At 39.3% G+C, this 21363-nt stretch overlaps 4 protein-coding genes across 7 annotated transcripts in view; 1 reads left to right on the forward strand and 3 right to left on the reverse strand.

Moving 5' to 3' along the window:
- LOC148329951 (annexin A4-like) overlaps positions 1 to 1757 on the reverse strand; it is a 38218-nt gene extending 36461 nt beyond the window's left edge. Inside the window, exon 1 of one of the 2 annotated variants that reach the window (XM_088305272.1) lies at positions 1741 to 1757. The gene's annotated coding sequence lies outside the window, so the exon portion shown is untranslated. The remainder of the gene's footprint in view (positions 1 to 1740) is intronic. The other variant, XM_088305273.1, reaches the window with a different exon arrangement.
- zcchc24 (zinc finger, CCHC domain containing 24) overlaps positions 1 to 11881 on the forward strand; it is a 40640-nt gene extending 28759 nt beyond the window's left edge. The window contains exons 3-4 of the mRNA XM_088305274.1: positions 3776 to 3940; positions 6671 to 11881. Of these exons, the coding sequence (XP_088161400.1) occupies positions 3776 to 3940; positions 6671 to 6784 (279 nt within the window). The 3' untranslated portion in view covers positions 6785 to 11881. The remainder of the gene's footprint in view (positions 1 to 3775; positions 3941 to 6670) is intronic.
- On the reverse strand, positions 10230 to 15386 carry ppifa (peptidylprolyl isomerase Fa). The gene is made up of 6 exons (XM_088305276.1): positions 15173 to 15386; positions 15031 to 15061; positions 14877 to 14965; positions 14707 to 14803; positions 14055 to 14130; positions 10230 to 13627 (listed from the first exon to the last, which is right to left on the reverse strand). Exons 1-6 carry the CDS (start codon positions 15314 to 15316, stop codon positions 13492 to 13494), a joined length of 573 nt encoding a protein of 190 aa, XP_088161402.1. The 5' UTR covers positions 15317 to 15386; the 3' UTR covers positions 10230 to 13491.
- Positions 15387 to 16331: 945 nt separating this feature from the next.
- The window catches only part of zmiz1a (zinc finger, MIZ-type containing 1a), a 116489-nt gene continuing 111457 nt past the window's right edge, over positions 16332 to 21363 (reverse strand). For all 3 annotated transcript variants that reach the window (XM_088304676.1, XM_088304678.1, XM_088304677.1), the window contains 4 exons: positions 21065 to 21357; positions 20189 to 20394; positions 19648 to 19926; positions 16332 to 18853 (listed from right to left, as the gene is read on the reverse strand). In XM_088304676.1, the coding sequence (XP_088160802.1) occupies positions 18746 to 18853; positions 19648 to 19926; positions 20189 to 20394; positions 21065 to 21357 (886 nt within the window). In that variant the 3' untranslated portion in view covers positions 16332 to 18745. The remainder of the gene's footprint in view (positions 18854 to 19647; positions 19927 to 20188; positions 20395 to 21064; positions 21358 to 21363) is intronic.

The raw sequence follows: 21363 nt of genomic DNA on the forward strand, positions 1-21363 counted from the left end.
TGACATCGGCCGAGGGAAGTTGAGCTGCAATTGATTGTTAATTTTCGCTAAAAAAATTAATCAAACAAATTTAATCGGATCGCATTGGATGCTATTCTAATTGTGTGTGTTGGTAAAAGTACTTTAGAGCTCAACCCAGGACAAATATCGTTGGAAAAAATCAAAGACAGTAAACAGTTTAAATTTAGCTCGCCTTATCATTGGAACCTAATTGTTTTTGTCAACTACTTTAATGGTACAGAATGATACATTGTTCTAATGTGTGAGCATACATTTCTATTTTTTTTTTTTGGCGAACACATGACATTTACCAAGGTCAACTTGTCACTAGGTAGAGAAACTGCACTCAATTGCAAAGTCCTGTGGGATTAATCAAATTAGTGCAATACAAAAGCTAGTCGATGATGATCTCAGTTACTAGTGTATTAGTTACTGTAAAACAAAAAAAATCAACCTCTTCTGGTTAAATGCGAATGAACGACCTGGAGGAATATTTTACTATTTTAAATTCATGCATGGAAAATGAGACAAAACAAATGCCTATGAATAACTTGCTGAAACGTTCTTTTCATGACGCTGTATTCTAAAATTTATAGTCTCGTTAGCACATGAGGGCGAGGCACTTTTAGTGTGTGACACTAATGTGAATTTATATTCTATTCATTCCAGTTAGTCATATGTTTTGGACTGCTTTTCTGTACACCGAGTGAATCTGCTTGAATCAAAAGCAATTAGTCATCAAGTCGCAGAGGATTTGTTGGTTATGTGCACATTATGAGCATCTTCCAAAGGGAGCTTTATCCCCTCTGAAAACATACAGCTGCAGACGGAGTGCGCAGCGAGGCCAAAAGTCAAGATTGGAGCTTGGAAGCAGCGTGGAGCCAGAGAGGAATGATCCCGAGGAGAGCTTTTTCTGTCCTGCTGTGGTTGCAGCATGCAGGGGAGTTGTACTGAAAATAATGAGTGGCTGTTTGCTTTCCTTAAACTGTGGTCAAAGTTTGACGGCTGCAGGTAATATGCCGGGTGCTCCTGATCGCTTCTTTTTAAGTTAATTGGCCGACTGTGTTTACCTCAACTCAAGAATGTTTTGTTTTCTTTTTTCGACAAACTTTGCTGATTCTTCGTTTAAATGTTGGCTCTGCTACACACAATACTTACTGGGTGAAAGGTAGTGGCACTGGCCTCAGAAGCACTTTCAATATAGCTCCAGATAAAGGTCCGGGAATTTATGCATCACTCTTATTTCTTGGACATGGCCTCAAATCAAAATTGGTCCTGGCTCAGGGTTAATTTTGGAATTTTAATTATAGTTAGTCTTGAGTTAGTTTTTTCTTCTAAATTTAATTAGTTTAAATTAGTTTTCAGGACAACTTTGTTAGTGTTAATATATTTTTTTTCAAATCCGCTTATTTTTAGTTTGGTGTTGTACAAGATTAGTAAAACACCATGCTAAATACTGTATTTTAAAATTCAACAAAAATAATACTTTGAAAACATTTTGAGAATACAGCTTCTGAATTACAATGAGTGCAGTGCATGATGACGCTTCACAAGTTAGGTGCATGCATGAATGCACACTAATTAAATGAACCTACGATCCCTTGTCGCCAATTTCTAAACTGGATTTGTGGATTGAATTCTTGTTGAGAAGTATTAAACCCATTTGTACGGTGTACTGTTATTTTGTGTACTGTACAGATTTTTTTTCATGAATGAAACAAAAAAGGAAAGCACTTTTACCTTGCGTTGCATTTTGAAGCGAGAGCAGGTGAGCAATTCGACCCAAAAGACACACGCAAATTCGTCTCCTATGAGCGACGTCATCTGCTAGCTCTTCTGTTATTGGCTGCTGCTTGCTGACGTCGGTTCTGCGCTACACACATAAAGAAGACTACAACTCCCAGACGACTGTTCAACTGCATCCTCTTCCGGAAAATGCGGTGCCGTTAAAATGGAAAGAAATGCGTTTAAAATCAACGCCAAAGACCTCGTTTATGAGATTAATTGATAAACACAAAAATGAATGACATTGTCGCTGTAATCATAGTTAGTTTTAGCTACGTAAATTGTATTTTCAGTTAGTTTTTTCTGTCCGAGATTCTTGTCCCATGTAGAAAACAGCCAGAAATTCTTGAATGTTGCTGTAGGTCTCCGAGCAGCCTCCCATTTTACCAAGGGTGTGTAGACTTTTTATATCCACTGTATACTTTAATAAAGAGGACTTGCAATGGCAATGTCTAAATAGACAGAGTGCACCCAAACAAAACGTCATCACACTTGTCTTGTTTAATGCAAAGTCACATTTTCCAGCTTGCGTGCCGTCAGGGCGAGGGAGATGCGAGGCTGACGCCTGACAGTGAGTGAGGTTGGGTTGGGCAAAGGAGGGCTTGAGGTCATTCGGTTTCGGGGGCCACATGGAAGCACAGCCGTTGGTGCTTATGGCCGCCTTGGCCGGTGCTGATGCAAAGCGTTGACGTCTGTTAAGACAGCGCCAGATGCTGCTGATTAGACTTGCTATTACTCACACACGAAGTGGGACGAACGAGGGAAAGCCCGGGAATGTGCAGTGCACCCCCACACTCATGACCCTATACCATCCTCAAAATATGTGTCCAATGTCACAGCCACTAATGAAAGCAATGTGAAGTCTTGCAGGGAACGTAACAATGCACTGATTACCCCCATCCAGTGTGAAACTGCAACGTAAATATTTGGTTCATCAGGTTTGTTGTTTATTTCACAAGAAGGTGCAAAAACTCCAGAACCAAATTTCTGGGTAACTTTGTGGACCACTTAATTTTGCTTCCAATGTGGATAAAAATGCAGATAGAGGGAGTTACTGTTATTCTACGTTTTCTCTAGTGTACACCAATATTTTTCCATCCTTTGCGATGATTACTTCATGACTTGGTTTTTCTTTTCTTCAGCGAGTGAGGTCCAATTTAGCAACTGCTGGGATCGAATGATCTTCTTGACGACATCCATACATTTTCTTTGCGAGAGCGAGTGGATTCCCTCCCTCGTAGTGGCCTAAATCACGTTTCCAACATGGAATCAGGGAAGCGTGCCCCTCCCAGCTCGATTTCTCTCGGGCGACTGTTCCCCATCATCTCCCTCACGGGAATCGTAGGAATGATTTCCTCATCCAGCTGCGATGCGAGTGTGCGTCATTTACACAAGCACACGCTGAGCCAACTGCGTGTGTGGGAGATTGGTGAGGATTGTTATTGAAAGAGTAATTATGAAATAGCGATCGCACATTTGCTTTATTGTTTGGATATAATGGCCTCCACCTCTCTTATCGGTGTGTGGCAATGCAATGTTTTGAAGTGAAGAGGTTGTGACGAGACTGAGATGTTTCTGCTGAGTAATGCTTTGATCACATGTATAAAGTAATCTTTCAAAGACGTGCACACAGAAAAACAACTTCATGTGTCTTCAGCTGCTTGCGTAGATAGTGAAGACACCCATGTTTAGGGACTTCTGGAAATTAATAAAAGGGAGGGAACGGAGAGATATGATCAGAATGCAAAGAGACAAGCTTTCGATTCAGTCTTTCTCTTCGCTCTCCTTGCAAGCCAAATTTTGAGCGTCTTTCTTTTCATTGATGGTCTGTTTATGAAATGTCACATTGGCGAACCTGACAGTTATATTAGCAGTGAAATGACAGACACGCCCGTTGGTCAAATATTATCATTGTTACTCTGCGGCTGAATGAGATGGAAGGGGGAAACATTTGGGGTGGATTTAATTTCTATGGCTTTGTTCTGCGCAGGCCCGACCCAAAGGAGAAGGCCTGACCCCCTACCAGGGCAAGAAGAGATGCTTTGGTGAGTACAAGTGCCCAAAGTGTAAGAGGAAGTGGATGAGCGGTAACTCGTGGGCCAACATGGGACAAGAATGTATCAAGTGCCACATCAACGTCTACCCACACAAGCAGGTAAGACAGCCTTAACCCTTTTACTTACACTCTAAAAATTTCAATGAAAAAAAAAAAAAATATATATATATATATATATATATATATATTTCTTTGTTTTTTAATTTTATTTTTTTTTCTTTTCCAAGATTCATGCTATTAAAAAAAAATTGAACTCAAAACATTTCTTCCCATCTCACCAGACTTTTGACTCTTGAAACCTGAGCTGACTATGCAGTCGAAAGATTGACGTTTTATTTCGCTTTTCGGGACACTATTATTTCTCCTTGTCAAGACAACAATTTTTATGATTTTGACCTGAGATGGCTTTAAGTAGATGACTTCAGATAGGTTCATGTTTCTTGTGAGGGCTCTGCCAGGCAAACATGATTTTCGGACGGTGTGACCTTGACTCGAGGATATCACATATGGTCCCATTTAAAATGTAATAAAAATCACAGCATCGACAATTAATTTAGCTTTTTTTTTTTTTTTTTACACTAAACCATCTTGCTGTAAACTAATTGCATTTCCTGGATTCCATCCAAATCCTAAAATAAGCATTTCCTTATTTAGGATGCGCCTATCTATGAGGAGCTCTTGCGTAATTGTGCTCAGGAACTGCTGGAATTCCCCTCTTAGTAAATGAAACCCGCATGAAATTGTATTAATCAAACACAAATGTTCCTCACAGGCCTACGGCTGCAGAACAAGACTCGCTCCTGAGAAAGAAGAGATATTCATCCCAAACACTTCATCTTTTATGATTTATGATACTAATGCACATTTTTCCAATTCCACATCCCTAATTAAATGAGGACTACCGCTTGAGGGCCCGCTCAACAATACCAATCTCTGCCGTGCTTCATTTTTAGAATGTGCGAGGCAGCCCGAGTACCAAGAGGAACATGCCGACTTCTTTAAAATCAAAGTTTTCACCAACATGTTCCTCCCCTTCTATGTTCGACTCTTTAATGTCCAGAAGCTTTCCAGATACCACGTCTGCCGTGCAGGCAGCGTATGACAACGTAACAATGCCTAGAAAAAAAAAAAGACAACGTATTTCGGACGAGGCATCTCGCTTTCGTTATCCTCGGCTTTCATTTTCATCTCACCAAACCATCTTGTTTCCATGAAGTGAATCACTTTGACTCAACGTCATTTGTTTCATGTGAGAAAAAGCTCATTCCACTCGTTGAGTGATTCTATTCCCCTCACGGCAGCCGCCAATCGCCATCAAGGGACTAAATATGCCCTTTCCAATCGCATCCATATGCATGAGATGAGGGAAATAGCGAGGCCACTCAGTCAGTCGGTGGTATATTTGGCATTTCAGATCAAGCGCATAACTTCCACAGACTGTGGGACCGTGCAACACCCCCACCCGCCCCCCGGCCCCCCCGCCTCACGTTGCAAATAATAGTCCACCAATCATCCACATAAAAGCAGCTGAAAAAGAGGCTCTGCTTAACATCTTTAAAGACAGATGACTCCGAGCAGGAACACTCAGAAACGACACTAAATCGTACGGCTGTTCGGTCAATGCTGCCCCATTAAGACAAGCGAAATGAGAGCCAAGACAAACGAGATTTACGAACTAACACAATGTCTGAAACATCATCGGAAAACATACAAACCTTTAAAAACATCATCCCATAAATCAGGCGTCACCGTTCATCAGTCGCACAAAAAACAACAGAATAAAACCACTTTTGAAATTGGGTTTTAAAAAGTTGCATGCAGGCGATAATGTTGTCTAAACAGTTGCATTCAGCTGGGCCTAATATAATGAGAGGAAAAAAAACAAAAACGTTTTTTTTGGATTACTTAAAAAAAAAGTTATACTGGTCTGCAGTAAGACAAAAGTGAGGAGCGAGCAAGGAAAACGTTGTTCTGTTAGAATAAATAAAAAGGAACACTGTTTCAAGACAAAAGCCATATTTATGACTTTCGTAGAAATTTGTCGAGAGTGGTAATACCACGAGAAAAAGTTGAAATGTTACGAGATCGGCGTATGAAGAGGAAATATCTGAATGTTGGTAAGAAACTCGAAAAATTACAAGAGAAAAAAAATTACAAATGTGACACGTCATAATAATTACGGGAAAAAATAGTTGGCGTTCCAAAATTACCAGAAAAAAATATCTTAAAGCTATAAGAAAAATGGTCACTAATAGTTTAAAAAATTGCATATATATATATATATATATATATATATATATATTATTTTTTTTTTTTTTGGAAGGATTTTTTTCCCCACTTATTTTTGAATTATGACAATGCAGGTTTAAAATTTAACATCTACATTTAACATACCCGCAATTTGTACATGCAAAAAGCAATTACTTTGGTTGCTTTACACAGAACAAAAAAGTCCATTTTGAGATTCCCAAATGTCATGATTGTGTTTACAAACAACCAAAACCTCAATTTTATAAAATTGCATAATGGTTTTCATGCTTTTATGTCACCAGTGCACAGATATCAGAACAAATTTCCTTTTGTTGGGCCACTTAGTGGAAGAGTAATTGCTATATACGGTCAAGGTAGTTGCCCCGTATCAAAAGAATACTTGATTTATTTATTTTTTCTTTTTTGCCACGTTGTTAAATTGGTGCATATCTGTGTTTTTATTCGCCAGCTGAAAACGTGGGCGGGAATCCAAACCCAATAGGCCCAATAAACATGCCAAGATTTACGACGTGTTGATCCTTACTCAGTCGTGCTCTTGTGTGCGTTTTGCGCCCGCAGCGTCCGTTGGAGAAGCCGGACGGCCTGGACGTGTCCGACCAGAGCAAAGAGCACCCGCAACACCTGTGTGAGAAATGTAAAGTCCTGGGTTACTACTGCCGCCGTGTGCAATAAACGTCTCCTGTCGCAGTGGTCCGAGAGCCAAGAGCGCTTTCCCAGTCATCCTCCGCTCCATCCATCCTCAAATCTCGTAACGGTGTTCAGAGATGACATTCATGAGGAATGAATCCATTTGTGTAAATCAGCTTCTTGTGCAGGAAAGCCCACTCAAGCATTTTCTCATTCGGCTCATTTTTTTTATACCTCATTTTGGGGGTTGTCACCTTTTGTGTTTACAAAAATCCGCCTTCCATTTCCCTGTCGAGTGAAGTGTGTCCGTGCATTGTGTATGTATCTACGCAAACGCGACATTTAGGGTCAACAGCACATCTTTATTAACTGTGAATTAACTGAGGGATAATGTGCCGTACATCCCAAGCTTACATGTGGCCTATTTATTTTCTTATTGTCTAGTGTGCAATTTGAAGTTGAACTGGGACAGGAAAAAAAAAAAGTATTTTTTTTTTGTTTGTTTGTATTCCGCATTGTTGTGCAATTGCTTCCACATGTCTTTAGAAACTACTGTAGGCTTAGTATCGCTCCATTGTGTCACGTGACCATCCATTCAGTCTTTAAAACAAGATTTACTCATCATGCAGAGACGGAATTTACTTGTGGTTGTTTGAAGAAGGGTTTAGTGCCGGTTTCATGCTTGCTGGAGGCAGTGGAACTAAATGGGAAATAGTCAAGGTTTTGTTGCAACAGCTGATTGTGGGATAATACAAAAGTGCAGAGAGGGTTGATGAAGGTTGGCAGGAAAGCGGTCGTTTAAAGGCTGGTCAAGAACAAAACAGAAAGAAAACATGAAGACAGGGAGGGGTGATGGAGTCATCGTGACACGAAGGAAACCTTAGGGCAGGCGTAGGCAAACTATGGCCCGCGGGCCACATGCAACCCATTAAACGTTTTAATCCGGCCCGCCGAACTTGAAAAAAATTAAATGAATAAAACTTGTCAATGTTTAATTTTCTAAATACTGTGGTTTTTCAAAGACATATATATTGTTGTAATGCTTTTCTTCACGTTCATTTAAAATTAAGTGTTTTTTTTTCTCCGATGAGGTTAGGTGACCAAAACACTCCATCCATCTGCTCCTGGTCCGGCCCCTCGGTCAAATTTTAGAACCCATTGTGGCCCGCCAATAAAAAAGTTTGCCCACCCCTGCCTATGAGGAAAAAGTTAAAGTTACAAAGGAAAGAAAGAAAAAAAAATATGTTACGAGACCTAAGTGGTGATATTAAGAGAAAAAAAATGTTACGTTCCAACACTGTGGTGGTGATGTTATTGCGAGAAAAAAAAATAATACTTAAAATACTAATTGAGATTGAACTCCAAACATAAAAAAAAACAAACATTATAAGGTTACAAAAATGTTTTAGGCACGCCTCCAAACAAAGTTGGGTAACTTCAGTTGTAATATTTCGCAAAAAAGATTGATGTGATAATCACAAGACTATTTCAGCAACGAAAATTATGTAACTCAAGTGGCATCATTTTTGGAAATCTTTTACAGAGGAAAGTTTTTGTGATGCGGGTCAAGTGTGACAAAAAAAAAAAAAATTAACCGACCAGGGAAAATAAAAACCAGCAAACGGACGAGACATACCTGAATATGACGCGAGCTGATTGGTTGACACAAGGAACACCACCGATGAGAGCAGGTCCGGATGAAACTAACGCGCAAACAAGACAATATAAAACGATAAAATCGAATCAAAACATTGCAAAAATGAACAAAAACACAGACAATGGCAAAAAAATGTGATTTCACCAAACTCATATAACAAACAAAAAAAAGTCATGCTACAACTAAAATTGTAATATTCTGTAAAAATATCTTTTTCTCATCATATTACAAATGAATTCTTTTGTAGTACTGTAATGTTGATTTTACGAATTTCAACTTTATTCTTGTCATTTTATGACTTTACTCACATAAGTAAATCGTATCGTTCTATTTTGTTTTCAGACACTTCCGTGGAGTGTAAGGATTTATGGAACGAAACAACATTGGTTTTGCGTGGGGAGGGGATTACTTTCAAATACTTCTAACTTTACATGTATAAAATAGTATCAACTACAGATATTCTATATTTCCAACTGACAGAAACCTGCCTTAGGATCATTATCATGGAAAATATTTTTATAATTAATTTTTTATAGCTCTGCAAATGGCAGTCGTGTTATTTTTTTTCAATACTGTAATATCGTGTTTGTGCCTTGGATGAGTTCAAGAAACAATTAGGAGAAGTCAAAGTGGTGCATTAGATGTGTTCACTGTGATGCATAGCACGTGTGAAATGACATAAAAGTGTGGTCAGAAATTGAGTTGGAGGTGTGCAAAAGTTAAAATAATGAAAAATAGTGGAAGTTTTTGCTCGAGGGCTCTCCCTACAGTTATCAAGTGCAATGTACTTTCCTACTGATTTAAGTCCCCGTAAAGCGAAAATAAAATTGTCTGAGGGAAGCCTGACAAATTTGAATGATTAATACAAATCTCCAATTATATAAAATGAGGCTACAAAAAAACTCAATGAAATCAAACTACCGTCTCGGCTGTGCTTAAACCACACTTCGCTTAACTGTCAATCAAAATAACACTAAATGTCGCATCTTTCTTTGAATCTTCCTAACTCCTCCAGTAGCTGGACTTTATCCCAGCGAGTTGTTGCGGGGCTTTCCTGACGAGAGGCGCTAGCCAGCAGCTAGCTTGCGAGCTAACAGGTTTTGGAAGCCTCGCTCGAGTATGTGTCGGCGTGTACGTCCACATGACAGACACTTGGGTTTTATTAAACACGGCGACGCACGTCATTCAGCCCGTGGCTCACCACCACATGACAGATAGTTCAACACATACTTTATGCTGGTTATATACCCACGATGCTTCGCATTCCAACATATTTTGTTCGTTTGTTAGGATGTTGACATAATGTAGCTAGCCTAGCTAGCTAACTGCATGCTAACTGCACCAATGTCAAACTTGAAATTATGTCTCTGTACCGTTTTTTAGCCACATAAAAATATCAGGAAAATATAAATAGTGAAAAACAGTTAAACTTTCAATTTCCACAACTGAGTAAGACATAATGTAGTTCTCAGTCTTCATATTTCCAACAGTTATCAAAAACATCTCTGAATTCACTTTACAGGGTCTTTAAGATGAATGAATAGCCGTGATAAACGTGAACAGTACACTTTATCCTGGAGTGTACATTGTTGTTTGAGCGTCTTGACAACACTAAACATTTTTGGAATCCTCGCAAACTGAGACTTGAAGTGACAAAATGCTCGATTGTATGGTAGACACCCACAATGTCTCGCTTATGACAAATGATGTGCCTGCCCTGTAAAAGTAAGTCACATTGAGGAAGAAAAGTTGAATTTGTTCAGACCGAAGCAGCAAGTGTAGCAATGATGTCCTAAGTCCTACGTTTCCCATAATGCATCGGCTCGGATGAAACCTGCTTGAGATAGGTTTATTCTCATTTTCATCATTGGGAACAATACATTTTTGTAAGTTCTCTTCAAAAATAAAATGTTGATTGAATTTGACAATAACATAATACACACATATTACAGCAGTCAAAGTTAAAAATGATAACTTCGGAGATTAATTTTAATTTAATAAAGCATTCAAAAAAATGAATCTTTTAATTGGAATATACTTAATATTTTTTTTCCACATTCTTTCCAAGAAAAAATTGTAATCACTTGACAGTATATATCTCGAGGACAATGGTTCAACACCCCAGCACTGTGAAGACACCTGACGGCCTTTTGAACACACCGCAGTGCGCCAGTGATGCCTTTTTGACATAACCGTAGTGTAGCGTTTAACGTAGTTGAAAAGTCCGCCTGGTGACGATGTAAACGGCACATCAGGAGCAAACGGGAGCAGTAAAAACATCAACAACAAAAAACTCTTCTTTTGTCTTGAATTCACATTTATACTTGACTTTTCTATTAGCTTTCAATATATATATATATATATATATATCTATCCTATTAAAAAAAACAAGCGTATATGAGTATGTGTGTATTTTGCAAAACGTAGAAAATTTTATAGCAACCTAACTCGAGTTCTGACAAATATTTTATGAATGAATGTTTATGTATATATTTGATGGCCGTCATTTTGGAAGTGTTATGCAATATTAAAGCCTTTTGTGTGTGCGAGAGTGCGTGTGTGTGCGTTTGTATGAAGAAGGGCCTTTGCTGAGAAGTAAGCCTCGCTGGGAGTTTTGTTTCTTCTTGGATGTTTGACAATAATCTGCAGAAGTATTTATGGATTTTTTTTTTTTTACATCACTTTTTGTATAGAATATGCAAACAAATTTACATGACAGAAGAAAATATTGATGCCTACTTAGATTGTTATTAAAAAAGAAAAAAACAAAAAGCTGGTACATAATCTTTCTCAATTACAAGTTGTTTTGTGTTTTTTTTTTTTTTTCCCAAGTCAAATAACCTGCATTAGCGTTACTAATTAAAAGCTGGTATACAAAAGTATAATGGTTCCGTGGCTAAAAGGTATGATATTGTGTTAACATGCAGAATGTCTCGTCGCCACTGTAATGAGCACGTTAAAACTGTGAGACGCAGCTCGTCTCGAGCTGATCTATTATGGGATGTTCCAGTGTTATCGCTAGCTGTTAGCTCACGACAAAGAACTAGTGAGAGTTTGCATGTGCATGAGTGTCCAATGAAGTATTACGTTTGTGCAATGTTACACATGTTCCTATTTAAATACCGTTCTTGTTTTTTTTTTTGTTTTTTTTTGCCGTTGCAGTATTACATTTACAGCCTTTTGAATACTATTTACGGAATGTATGTCGTGTGTTAACAACGAAATGTGTGTGTCACTTGCTACACGACATTGCAACACATTTTAAAAAAAACCAACAGGAAAAAAAAAAAAAAAAAAAACGACTCTTGGGAGTTTTTCTGAGACAAAGGACATTCATGGGTTCCGAGAGTCGACCGACTGTGGGTCTGTTTTTCATGTCCATGAAACGGCATTCCAAAATGTGCCTTATTTGTTAGCTAGGAATTTTTTTTTTTTTAGTGCTCTAGTGATGTTTATTTTGATGAATAAAAGTCTGGCTGAAAGTCTGCCGTCTGTTTGGTTTTGTTTGTTTGGATCAACACATCGTGGGCATGAGCGGCTATTTTGGTCATGCCATAAAAGTAACATATAAACTGCGGGTCATAATTACTACACCAAATTGTTTCCATGACTTTGTAATAACTGTTTCATAATCTATCAATTCTAGTAAGTACAGAAATACAATAATTAATCAACAATTAATCAAGAATCAAATTATTTGATTATCATTTTTTATTTAATTTTTGATTTCCAGTTTCGCGACTTTGCGAAATTGTCCAAATATTCAGAATTTATGGAAGAAGATGTTCCCATGAAATGCAGTGGATATAAAAGGTCAACATATCGTTTGAATTGTCAGTTTTGTGACGTAATGAGACATTATATTATCATTTCTAAATCTTTTCCAACATTAATGTGATGAAAATGTCATCCTTGTTTACATTTGTTGTTACAAAAAACAAACCTCAAGACTCTCAAATCAAGAAGAAAAAAAAAATGAACCAAAGACATGCTCATATTTCTTTTTGTTTTTTTTTGTTATTCTTATATTGTGTAACGAAGTACCATTAATTAAATTAAAAAAAATAATAATTAAAATGTATTGCATGCACTGTCGATTGCTTGAAATTAATAATATCTATAATGCACTTTTTTATTAATACATTTATGAAAAAAAATTGTTGCGCTTCAAATGGACACCCTTTTATTTGTATTTGATTATATAACGAAAATTGTATCGTTTCATGCACTACAACAATAAATTATTATAAATTTGAGGTGTTTTTAGATATATTGCCAATAATTATTGAAAAATAACATTTAAACACATTTAAAAATAAATAACGCATCTCATAAAGATGACCAACGTAGTCTTAATTATATTTAATTTTGCACGATGTTGTAAAATTATCATTATTTGTTTAAAAAAAAAAAATCAGAAATAGAAATGTTCTAAAATACAATTGTCAAAATAAAAAAGCGTGACTAAAGAACAGATTTCCTTGCTGTAAAAACCAAGCATGAGTGAAGATGTTATTGAGTTTCCAGCCATGTTCAAAGCCAGGGTGGGGGCCCAAATTCTGTCAAGTTTGTTACAACATCTCAAGCCGGAACAATGTGCCAGCGTCTCCACGGCAACCATGTAACGTGAGAACGCAAACAAACGCTGGCATGCAGATGGTTTTTATTTGACGGGGGGGTCGTGCAGGAGAAATAAAAAAAAAAAAACGTCTCTATTATTTACTTTCATGAAGCACCAACTTGATAAGATGCACCATCAGCCCAAAGACCTTTTCTGGTGCGGACGATTGAAACCAGCGCAAGGATGTCACCTGATGTCACTTCCTGCTGGGATGGACAGGAAGCGGTGGTGTCTAAAAAAAGCCTCTGGCTGTTTTCCAGGAAGGTTGCAAAGCAGCGGGGGCACGAGCCAATGTGAGCGGGAACATTGGACGTTTATTTGGCAGGAAGTGGTGGGGGAATTGCACAATGTGAAGATTTGGATTAAAAAGCACGACCCTGGACTTGTCAACACATTAGATGAATGAAGCGAGAAAGGCACACAAGACGCAAACAATTCGGAGAAGTCCTTTTATCCCAAGTGCCGCTCGGGACTCTATTTCACTTGGCCGCAATCTACCACAACTATTTTTTTGATCACACCGCCATCGTGTAAACCAAAGGCTTCCATTTTTGAGACCACGTCCATACCCGAGGTTACCTGTCCGAACACCACGTGTTTGCCATCCAGCCTGCCGACAAAACAAAAGGATTCTATTACGAGGTGCAAATTTCAGGGAATTTTAAAACTTTTCTTTTAAACTTTCCATGGGATAATATCGGCTTTCCACTATAAAGATGAGCTTGATAGTATGTTGGGAAACATGAGCAGACCCTTTTCTTTTTCCTTGTCTCTTCAGACCATAAAACTTCCAAATATTTTTGTGGGCAATGGTGGCGATTGATTTTCACTTTTCTCTCAGCGTCACATTTGCTTGTTATTCACCCGTCGGGTTTTCATGTCAGAAAAATCTACAAAGATTTGCATCTCATCTAAGTGTAAACTAAATACCAGTCTAATTTTCATCTTTTGCCACCAACATGTTTTCTGTCTACAGCAAAAAAAGTGTCCAGTGGCAAAAGATTCTGTAAAGAATGCATTAAAGATGAAGGTTTTACCATTCGGTTTTTGTGGTGCTGATAAAGAACTGGGAGCCATTGGTGTTTGGGCCAGAGTTGGCCATTGACAGAGTCCCTGCAGACAACGAAAACAAACAATGTTTGAGATGACTATTGTAAAAAAACAAATAAATAAATACATAAAAATGCATTGCAAAAAAATCATTTCATTAGGGTAGGTAGGTCATTCATTTAGTTGGTGAATGAAAATAGCAGACAGGAAAATTCAGTACTGCCATCTAGTGGACATACAATGTTGTACAGTTAAAGACAATTATAAACGCTCTGCAAATGATAAGTATTGCAACTTCCTTGTATTGTATGCAGTGCTTGCAAAAAGAATAAGATGTGTTTGTTGCCTGAAATTGCTCATTTTAATCACAAGGGTGCGAAAACATGTGACCCGGATATTGTGTATGTGGGATCCATTTTGTAACCACAGCAAAAGATATGAAGACAAAGGAAAAAAACTAATGTTAAGCAATATTATTATTGTTATTTAAAAAAAAAAACAAATAGGTGAATTAGCGGATACAAATGTGCAAGGATTTACTGTTCGCAGGTTTGGATCATCATATAAACCAAGTTTGACTTCTAGAGAACCCAAAATTCATAAAAAGTGCCTATCATAAAACAAAAGTGTGAGACGCACCTGCTCCGGTGTGTTTTAACTTAAAGTTCTCATCCTTGAAGTTTTTTCCATATATCGATTTCCCTCCGGTGCCGTTGTGTTTGGTGAAATCTCCTCCCTGTGACACACAGTGTCAAAATTAGAAAGAAACAGCAAAGTCACTTTTCAAGTCAGCGTGACAGTAAATTGACCTGACACATGAACTGTGGTATGATCCTGTGGAACACACACCCCTTGTAGCCAAAGCCATGCTCTCCTGTACACAAAGCTCTGAAGTTCTCTAGGAAATAAAGCACGTTTATTAGTTTGAACACAGATGGAATGGCCTTATAATGGTGACTATACCCGCAGTCTTTGGCACCACGTCTGCATTGAGCTGCAAAATAAACACCAAAAGAAGCACATGAGTTCATTGGCGTCCTGCAGGAGACACCAAAGACAAGCTAATCATGCTACAAGATGGCTAGCTTGCTAACTAGCTAGCTACCTGAATGATGATTCTCCCCAGCGGCTCATCGTCCGCCTCGATGTCCAGAAACACGACAGGGTTCTCGGCCGGACTCGAAGAGAGCAGCCTCGTCGTGGCGATGCCGAGCGGGCTGAATTTGATTCGGTTTTTGACGACAAACATCGTACCTTCAAGCTGTTAGCTTTAGCTTGAGGTGCCGTTTGTGTTGACGTGTGACGTCACGTAGCCTTGGCAGGTCGTGGAAGTTTAACAACGACATCATGTGGCAGAATTCGGTAATGTAAGAATGTTTTCAAATTTGTTTCGTCGTTTAATTTGAGAAAATATTAATTGGGTTAAATTTAAGTAATTAAAATAGGATTTACAAATACTATAGTAAACATGTAATGGAAAATCACGTGTACTCTGTATTTTATTTTAATTTAACCGTGAAAAGAACTTCTCACCTTGCGTTTATTTTTTTTTTTACATTACATTGTTTGAATAAAGATCAAATTAAATAGCACTACAATCGCTATAAAACTAATACACTTTATTATATGATGTATGTATAATATTTTTATTAACAATAGATGATAACAGTCAAAACAAAACACCACTAACCAAATCTTATAACTATAATAAAATCTGATTTGTAGTTTCATTATCATAATTTTAATATATTTTCTAACAAAAGTAAAATAATAATGAAAAAAATAAATTTTTAATTATTTAAAAATATTACTAACATAAATTTTTACTTTAATACATTTCTATTTATGACCTACTTTTTATTCATTATGAATATGGCACCATATTTTCCTCGATTTTTCAATTTAAATCCCATTCATATTTAGGGAAAAATACATCAAATGCAATAATAACACTTAACTGGGTGTCTAAATTAAATCTATTTTAAGTCCAATTGCAAAAATTAGCATTTACTTAACATCCTTGGCGATAACTCGTTGTTGTGTCGGTTGTGATGTGGTTTTTTTTAACCGTATACCAGAAACATTTTACTTTCTTAAATGAATTGTGCAACTTCTATGAACCATGAAATAATTAAATTAGCAGCTTCTCTTACCGTGACAAAGTAACTAATTAAGCCTCTACTACTTTTTTTTACTTGGTTCCTCTGTACAGTATATTTTGGTTAGAAAGAGTTAAATTTGAGTATCAAGAGGCACGTCCAACATTGTGTTTCATCTGAATACATATTTATTAGATAAATATTAGGATGTCACGTCATCTAACTACATACAGATTTGCAAGACTAAAAATCACAATGTTTGTCTGGCCAATATGAACTGATTGTACATGAGTGAATGTACAAACACCAACAGAGAGAAAGACAACTGCCACTTGTTGTGCCAATCACTTCAGATTGTACCTTTATAGCATCGTTTGCCAAATTGCATAAAAACTATAAATTGGACAATTGATTATGACTTTTGTTTTCTTTACAAACTCTAAAGCTTTGTCTCCAAGTCCTAATGAAGGGTGTGAATCATTTTGTAGCACCTTTATAAAGTACACAGGCCATAGAGAAATACACAGAATAATTACACAAAGGGGGAAAAATGTATTTTGTGTGTTGGGCTCCCCCCCATGCAAGGGAGGGTTTACATAAAGTATTTTTACATAAAGGAACAGGCGAGGTTAGCGAGGTCTGCGATCGTCAAAAAATGATTTCAATTGGGACGTCTGACAGGAGGATGCAAGCTTTACAAATTCTAAATACACTATGCACACTCCCTCTGGAGAAAAATGAATACATTTCTGTTAATGGGTCTCTATTTGTCATTTACATTATGTACACACGCGCATCCCCTCACAGTCACGGCCTCGCAATCCACCCTCGCTTCTTTCTTTCCTTTTTTTTTTTTTTGTTTTTTTTTTTTAACATGAATTCTCATCTCATTGGCTGGAAGTGGACAGAGATGCGACAATGACTGTGTAGGGAACATCCCAATGCGGCAGTGCATCGTCTTACATGAAAACTAAAAAAAATACTCGACAAGTAAAATAAATCATATTTGGTTGCGTATAAAGGGGGGGAAAAAACTCAAATGGGTTGAAAACAAAGTACATTTTAAACGTCATTGACTGCATCAAACTTGAAAAGCAAAAAATGATAAATCACTTAAAACCATATACAACTGGGGTTAAAATACACAAAATGTATGGATTATAATTTTTTTTGCAACAAATATTTCATTGTTTAAGAGTATCCAATTAGATATATATATTTTTTTCGGGGAGGGACGGGGGGGGGGGATATGGACCTCTAAGTTGCTTTTACACTTATTTAGACACAATACCAGCACATTACATTAAAAAAAAAAAAAAATGAAGGGATCACAAAGGGGGATAATGTGCACCGACACACACAATACAAGGCCAGAGTGCATTTGGAACAGTTCGGAAGTGGGTTTGTGAGTACAGTATTTGTATAGCGTGTGGGTGTGTGTGTGTGTGTGTGTGTGTGAGTGAGTGAGTGAGTGTGACACACAGTACCATGTCTAGTTGACAGTAATAGATGGGCACAGCACTGCACAGTCACTAAGTATTCACAAAGCGTATATACAACAGTTGTGCACGCACACGAAAAAAAAAAAAGGAGGCGGCATAATGCTGGGGGACAGATGTTGCGTTCAAACACAGTTAAAAAAATAGGAAAGATCTGCTTTGGTGACGGGACGGAGAAATAAAGCACATAAAACTGACAACGATGTAAAAACAAAACAACAGATGTTCGAAAGCAATAAATATAGATTGGATAAACAATCAACAGGATGCATTGGCACAATTGCAAAAAAAAAAAAAAGGATGTGGAAGAGTGAGACATGATAATAAATAGAGCGTCTGCGGAGTGGAAGAAAAACACGGCGGTGGATTTGCTCGCCGCTTTACATCTGCTGCAGGCAGGATGACCACACACACATGCACGCACACGCGCCGCACGGGCTGCTCGTCCTTTCAACGAGGTCGTGCGCGCCATTCGCCGCGTGCACTCTGGAGGGTGGGGATGGGCCGGCGGGGGGAGGGGTGAAAGGTCACGGCATGTGCTGCCGTCTTGGAAGAACACGTTTGAAAAAAGTGGACAAAAACACACACACACACACACCCACACATACAAGATTTGTTTTTCCCACAAAAGCCAAATCATGCTTAGATATAAAAAAAAAGAAAATCTTTTCCTTGTCTCCTGGCTTTTGTCGTTTACAGGTGATGATAATAATAATAGCTGCACACTTGATAAGGTATCATAGACATGTATATCAACTATATACATCTGCATGACGTCGCCTTTTTTTTTTTTTGTGCCCGCCAACGTGGCCGTGGATGTTGTTGGTGAAATCGTTACACAAAAAAACATGTGCAGGGATGAGCGGCGTCGTCCCTTTTCCTTTTTTTTTTTTTTCTCCGTCCCATGCAGCACATCTTCTAGAAAGACAGTGTGCACGTGTGCGCATGGGATACAGTCTCAAGTGTCGAAGTGGGAGGCGGGCGACGGGTCTGTGGACCGGACAGTCAAACGCGTCCCCCTGTGAGGTGAGCTTGAAAGGAGGAAGTGGGGACCGGGAGTGGTGGTGGGGTGGGGGGGTTTTAGTTGTTCTCAAAGAGGGAGAGAAGGTCCTCGTTGCTGTTGGCCGGAAGGTCGGGAGGATCCAGGTACGAGAGGAGCTCGTCCGGGTTGGCCAGTTCTGGAAGCAGCTGTGGATGACCCAAAAAAAAAAAAAATCGGAGAATTAGGATTTTGAAGCAGGTGAAAAGTATGGCGATGCAAGCCATGGCTAGCTTAATGCTAACACATAGCGTGAAACGCCAGAGACGGGCTAACAAATAGCATCTGTGGTGGTGTCACAATGCTTTGAGGCAAATATATTTGAACACAGCAACTTGTAGACAGCAAATGACAGGCATTTATTCTTTATCCACTGCAAAAATTTTGATAGCACTGAAAATTCGAGTCCCGAACAGTCGATGGGCGAAACAACTCTTTTATTCGCATGATTGTATTGTGCCGCCGCCCGGTACCTGAGTCAAGAATTTAATTATCACTATTAAGTACAGTAAAGGATAAATATAATTTCCATTCATTTGAGAAAAGATAAATTGAGATACGAGTGCAGATACAGAATAAGGTGGTTGCAAAAGTGTGCACACCCGCTTAGAACTGATATCTGGCTGTGTTCAGAATTAACCAATCGCATTCATTTTCAAGTTAAGTGGGAGTTAGCAGATAAATGATAACCCCCAAATAGTTTTGTTGATCTAGTAGGCCTTTCCTGCCATTTTCAGCTTTCGAGCAGACGTCTTAAGGTTTTGCCCAAACTCTGACCACTATTTTGTTCACAATGACTAGGGATGTTCGATCCCACTATATAGTCTTAGAGTACTCAGCAATACAGAGCACTGACACCTGAAGTAGTACTTTTGATCATTTATATTTTTTAATAACCTTGCTGATGAATTTTAGGTGACCACACAAACACACACACACTTACATCCAGCGAAGGTTCGGGCATGTCCGGGCCATCTGACGAGGGGTTAAACGTCAGATCGGCGTGCGGGTGAGCGTTCTGGCCAGGCGGCTGAGGCGGCTGAGGCTGCGGCGGCGGGCGAGGCGGCTGCGATGACGACGGGCCACCGCCGCCGTGATGCAAGGGCGGCCCCGATTGCCCGCTGCCGCCGTGATGCAAGGAGGGCCCCGATTGGCCGCCAGGGTGGGGAGAAGCATGCAAGCCGGGCTGCATGGAGTTATGGGACGGATCGGGATGGGACATCTGCAGGAGCCAGAGAGGGAGACAGAGGGTAGCAGATGGAGAGACGGATGCACAGAGAGGGCAAAAGTGAAATGAGTTTCGGCGTGAATAATGCGAACCAGGCCCTTGAAAATGGAAGCGGCGATGAGCGCACACACAAACAGCTGCAACACTTTAATGGTGAGCATGTGAGCGCGCACGTCCTGCCTCGGCCCACAAACCAAAATCTCTGCCGCCCGTTTCATTCCCGCTGCGTGTGTAAAGTATCATCGGCGCGACTCACCGTGTCACTCATGCCGTGGTTGAGGGGCTTGTCCTGGGACAGAAGACCACTCGGCCCATCTGGCGGGTGGGAAAGTTGCGGGCCGTGGATGAAGTCACTCATAGGTGGCCCCCCTCCTCCTCCTCCTCCTCCTCCTCCTCCACCGCCGCCTCCAGATGGGTTCCCATGAGGGAAGTCAAAGTTCCCTTGGTTGTGGTAAGGGTTGCCTTCAAAGACCACAACAAACAGATTTTGGTGACCTCATCGCATTTATACTGTATAATTAAAGTGGAATCAACAATCAAACGACACTCGATGACAATGTTTGGCATGAGAATAACTCCACTGCATATTTATTGCACATCATCGATGTCGGGCGGAAAACCTCACATGTCCAAGGATGGTCAATTTTATTTATTTTTTTTCACAAATCGATACCGGTCAGTCCCCAATTTTAAGCATCAAAAACAGCTCGAGGACAAAACTTTTATGCTCAACTGTCGGAGAAGGGGTTTAAAACTCCGCCTTCGTCACTCACAGCGAGAGAAAATCTTGATGATGATGGCTAGTGCTGCCGATGAAGTGTTTGATAACTAGAGGAAGATTTTATTTATTTATTTTTTTTTTACTGTATCTGCTTAAATGCTGCATTCAAGGCTGTTGGTAAATTAGAAATAAAAACATGGAGCCAATCAAGTCCAAATGAAGACTATGTCACATTCAACAAATTGTGTTAAATGGCAAGAACAACTAATAAATATCAATAAATATAATATTCTGTTCCTGTCGTGAATCTTGGTGAGTATCAATAAAGTTGAGGTCCAACTTGCCAGCATTCACGAATGCCGCATAAAAGTCTCTCTAGTGATCCCACTTGTGCTGGCGCTTTTTCATTACCTGCTCCCGGGTAATCGCCTCCATTTCCACTGGCATGTTGGCCAGGGTGGTGCGGGGGATACGGGCTGGGACCGGGTCCAGGACCGTGGCCGTGGCCGGCTCCTGGCCCGCTTCCAGGCCCTAGCTGGGCGATCATCTCCATCACGTTGGGCATGGTCATTTGACTCGGGCTCATGGTCTTGAAGCGCTTAGCCAGCGGTCCGTCGGGGTCCTCTTTGATGTGCAGCTCAGACTTGATGGCCACGGGCCGCCAGCTGCACGTGGGGTCGATCGTGACCTCCTCGAACTCTGAACTGTTG

Source organism: Idiotropiscis lumnitzeri, chromosome 9, assembly GCF_059441095.1.
Source record: "Idiotropiscis lumnitzeri isolate Australia: NSW breed Sydney's pygmy pipehorse chromosome 9, RoL_Ilum_1.0, whole genome shotgun sequence".
NCBI lineage: Eukaryota > Metazoa > Chordata > Actinopteri > Syngnathiformes > Syngnathidae > Idiotropiscis > Idiotropiscis lumnitzeri.

Coding starts and splice junctions, on each gene's coding strand:
- ppifa (XM_088305276.1), bottom strand. CDS start 15,316: ATGTTTGTCGTCAAAAACCGAATCAAATTCAGCCCGCTCGGCATCGCC. Junction 15,062..15,172: donor TGGGGAGAATCATCATTCAG/GTAGCTAGCTAG, acceptor TTTATTTTGCAG/CTCAATGCAGACGTGGTGCC. Junction 14,966..15,030: donor CGTGGTGCCAAAGACTGCGG/GTATAGTCACCA, acceptor TTTATTTCCTAG/AGAACTTCAGAGCTTTGTGT.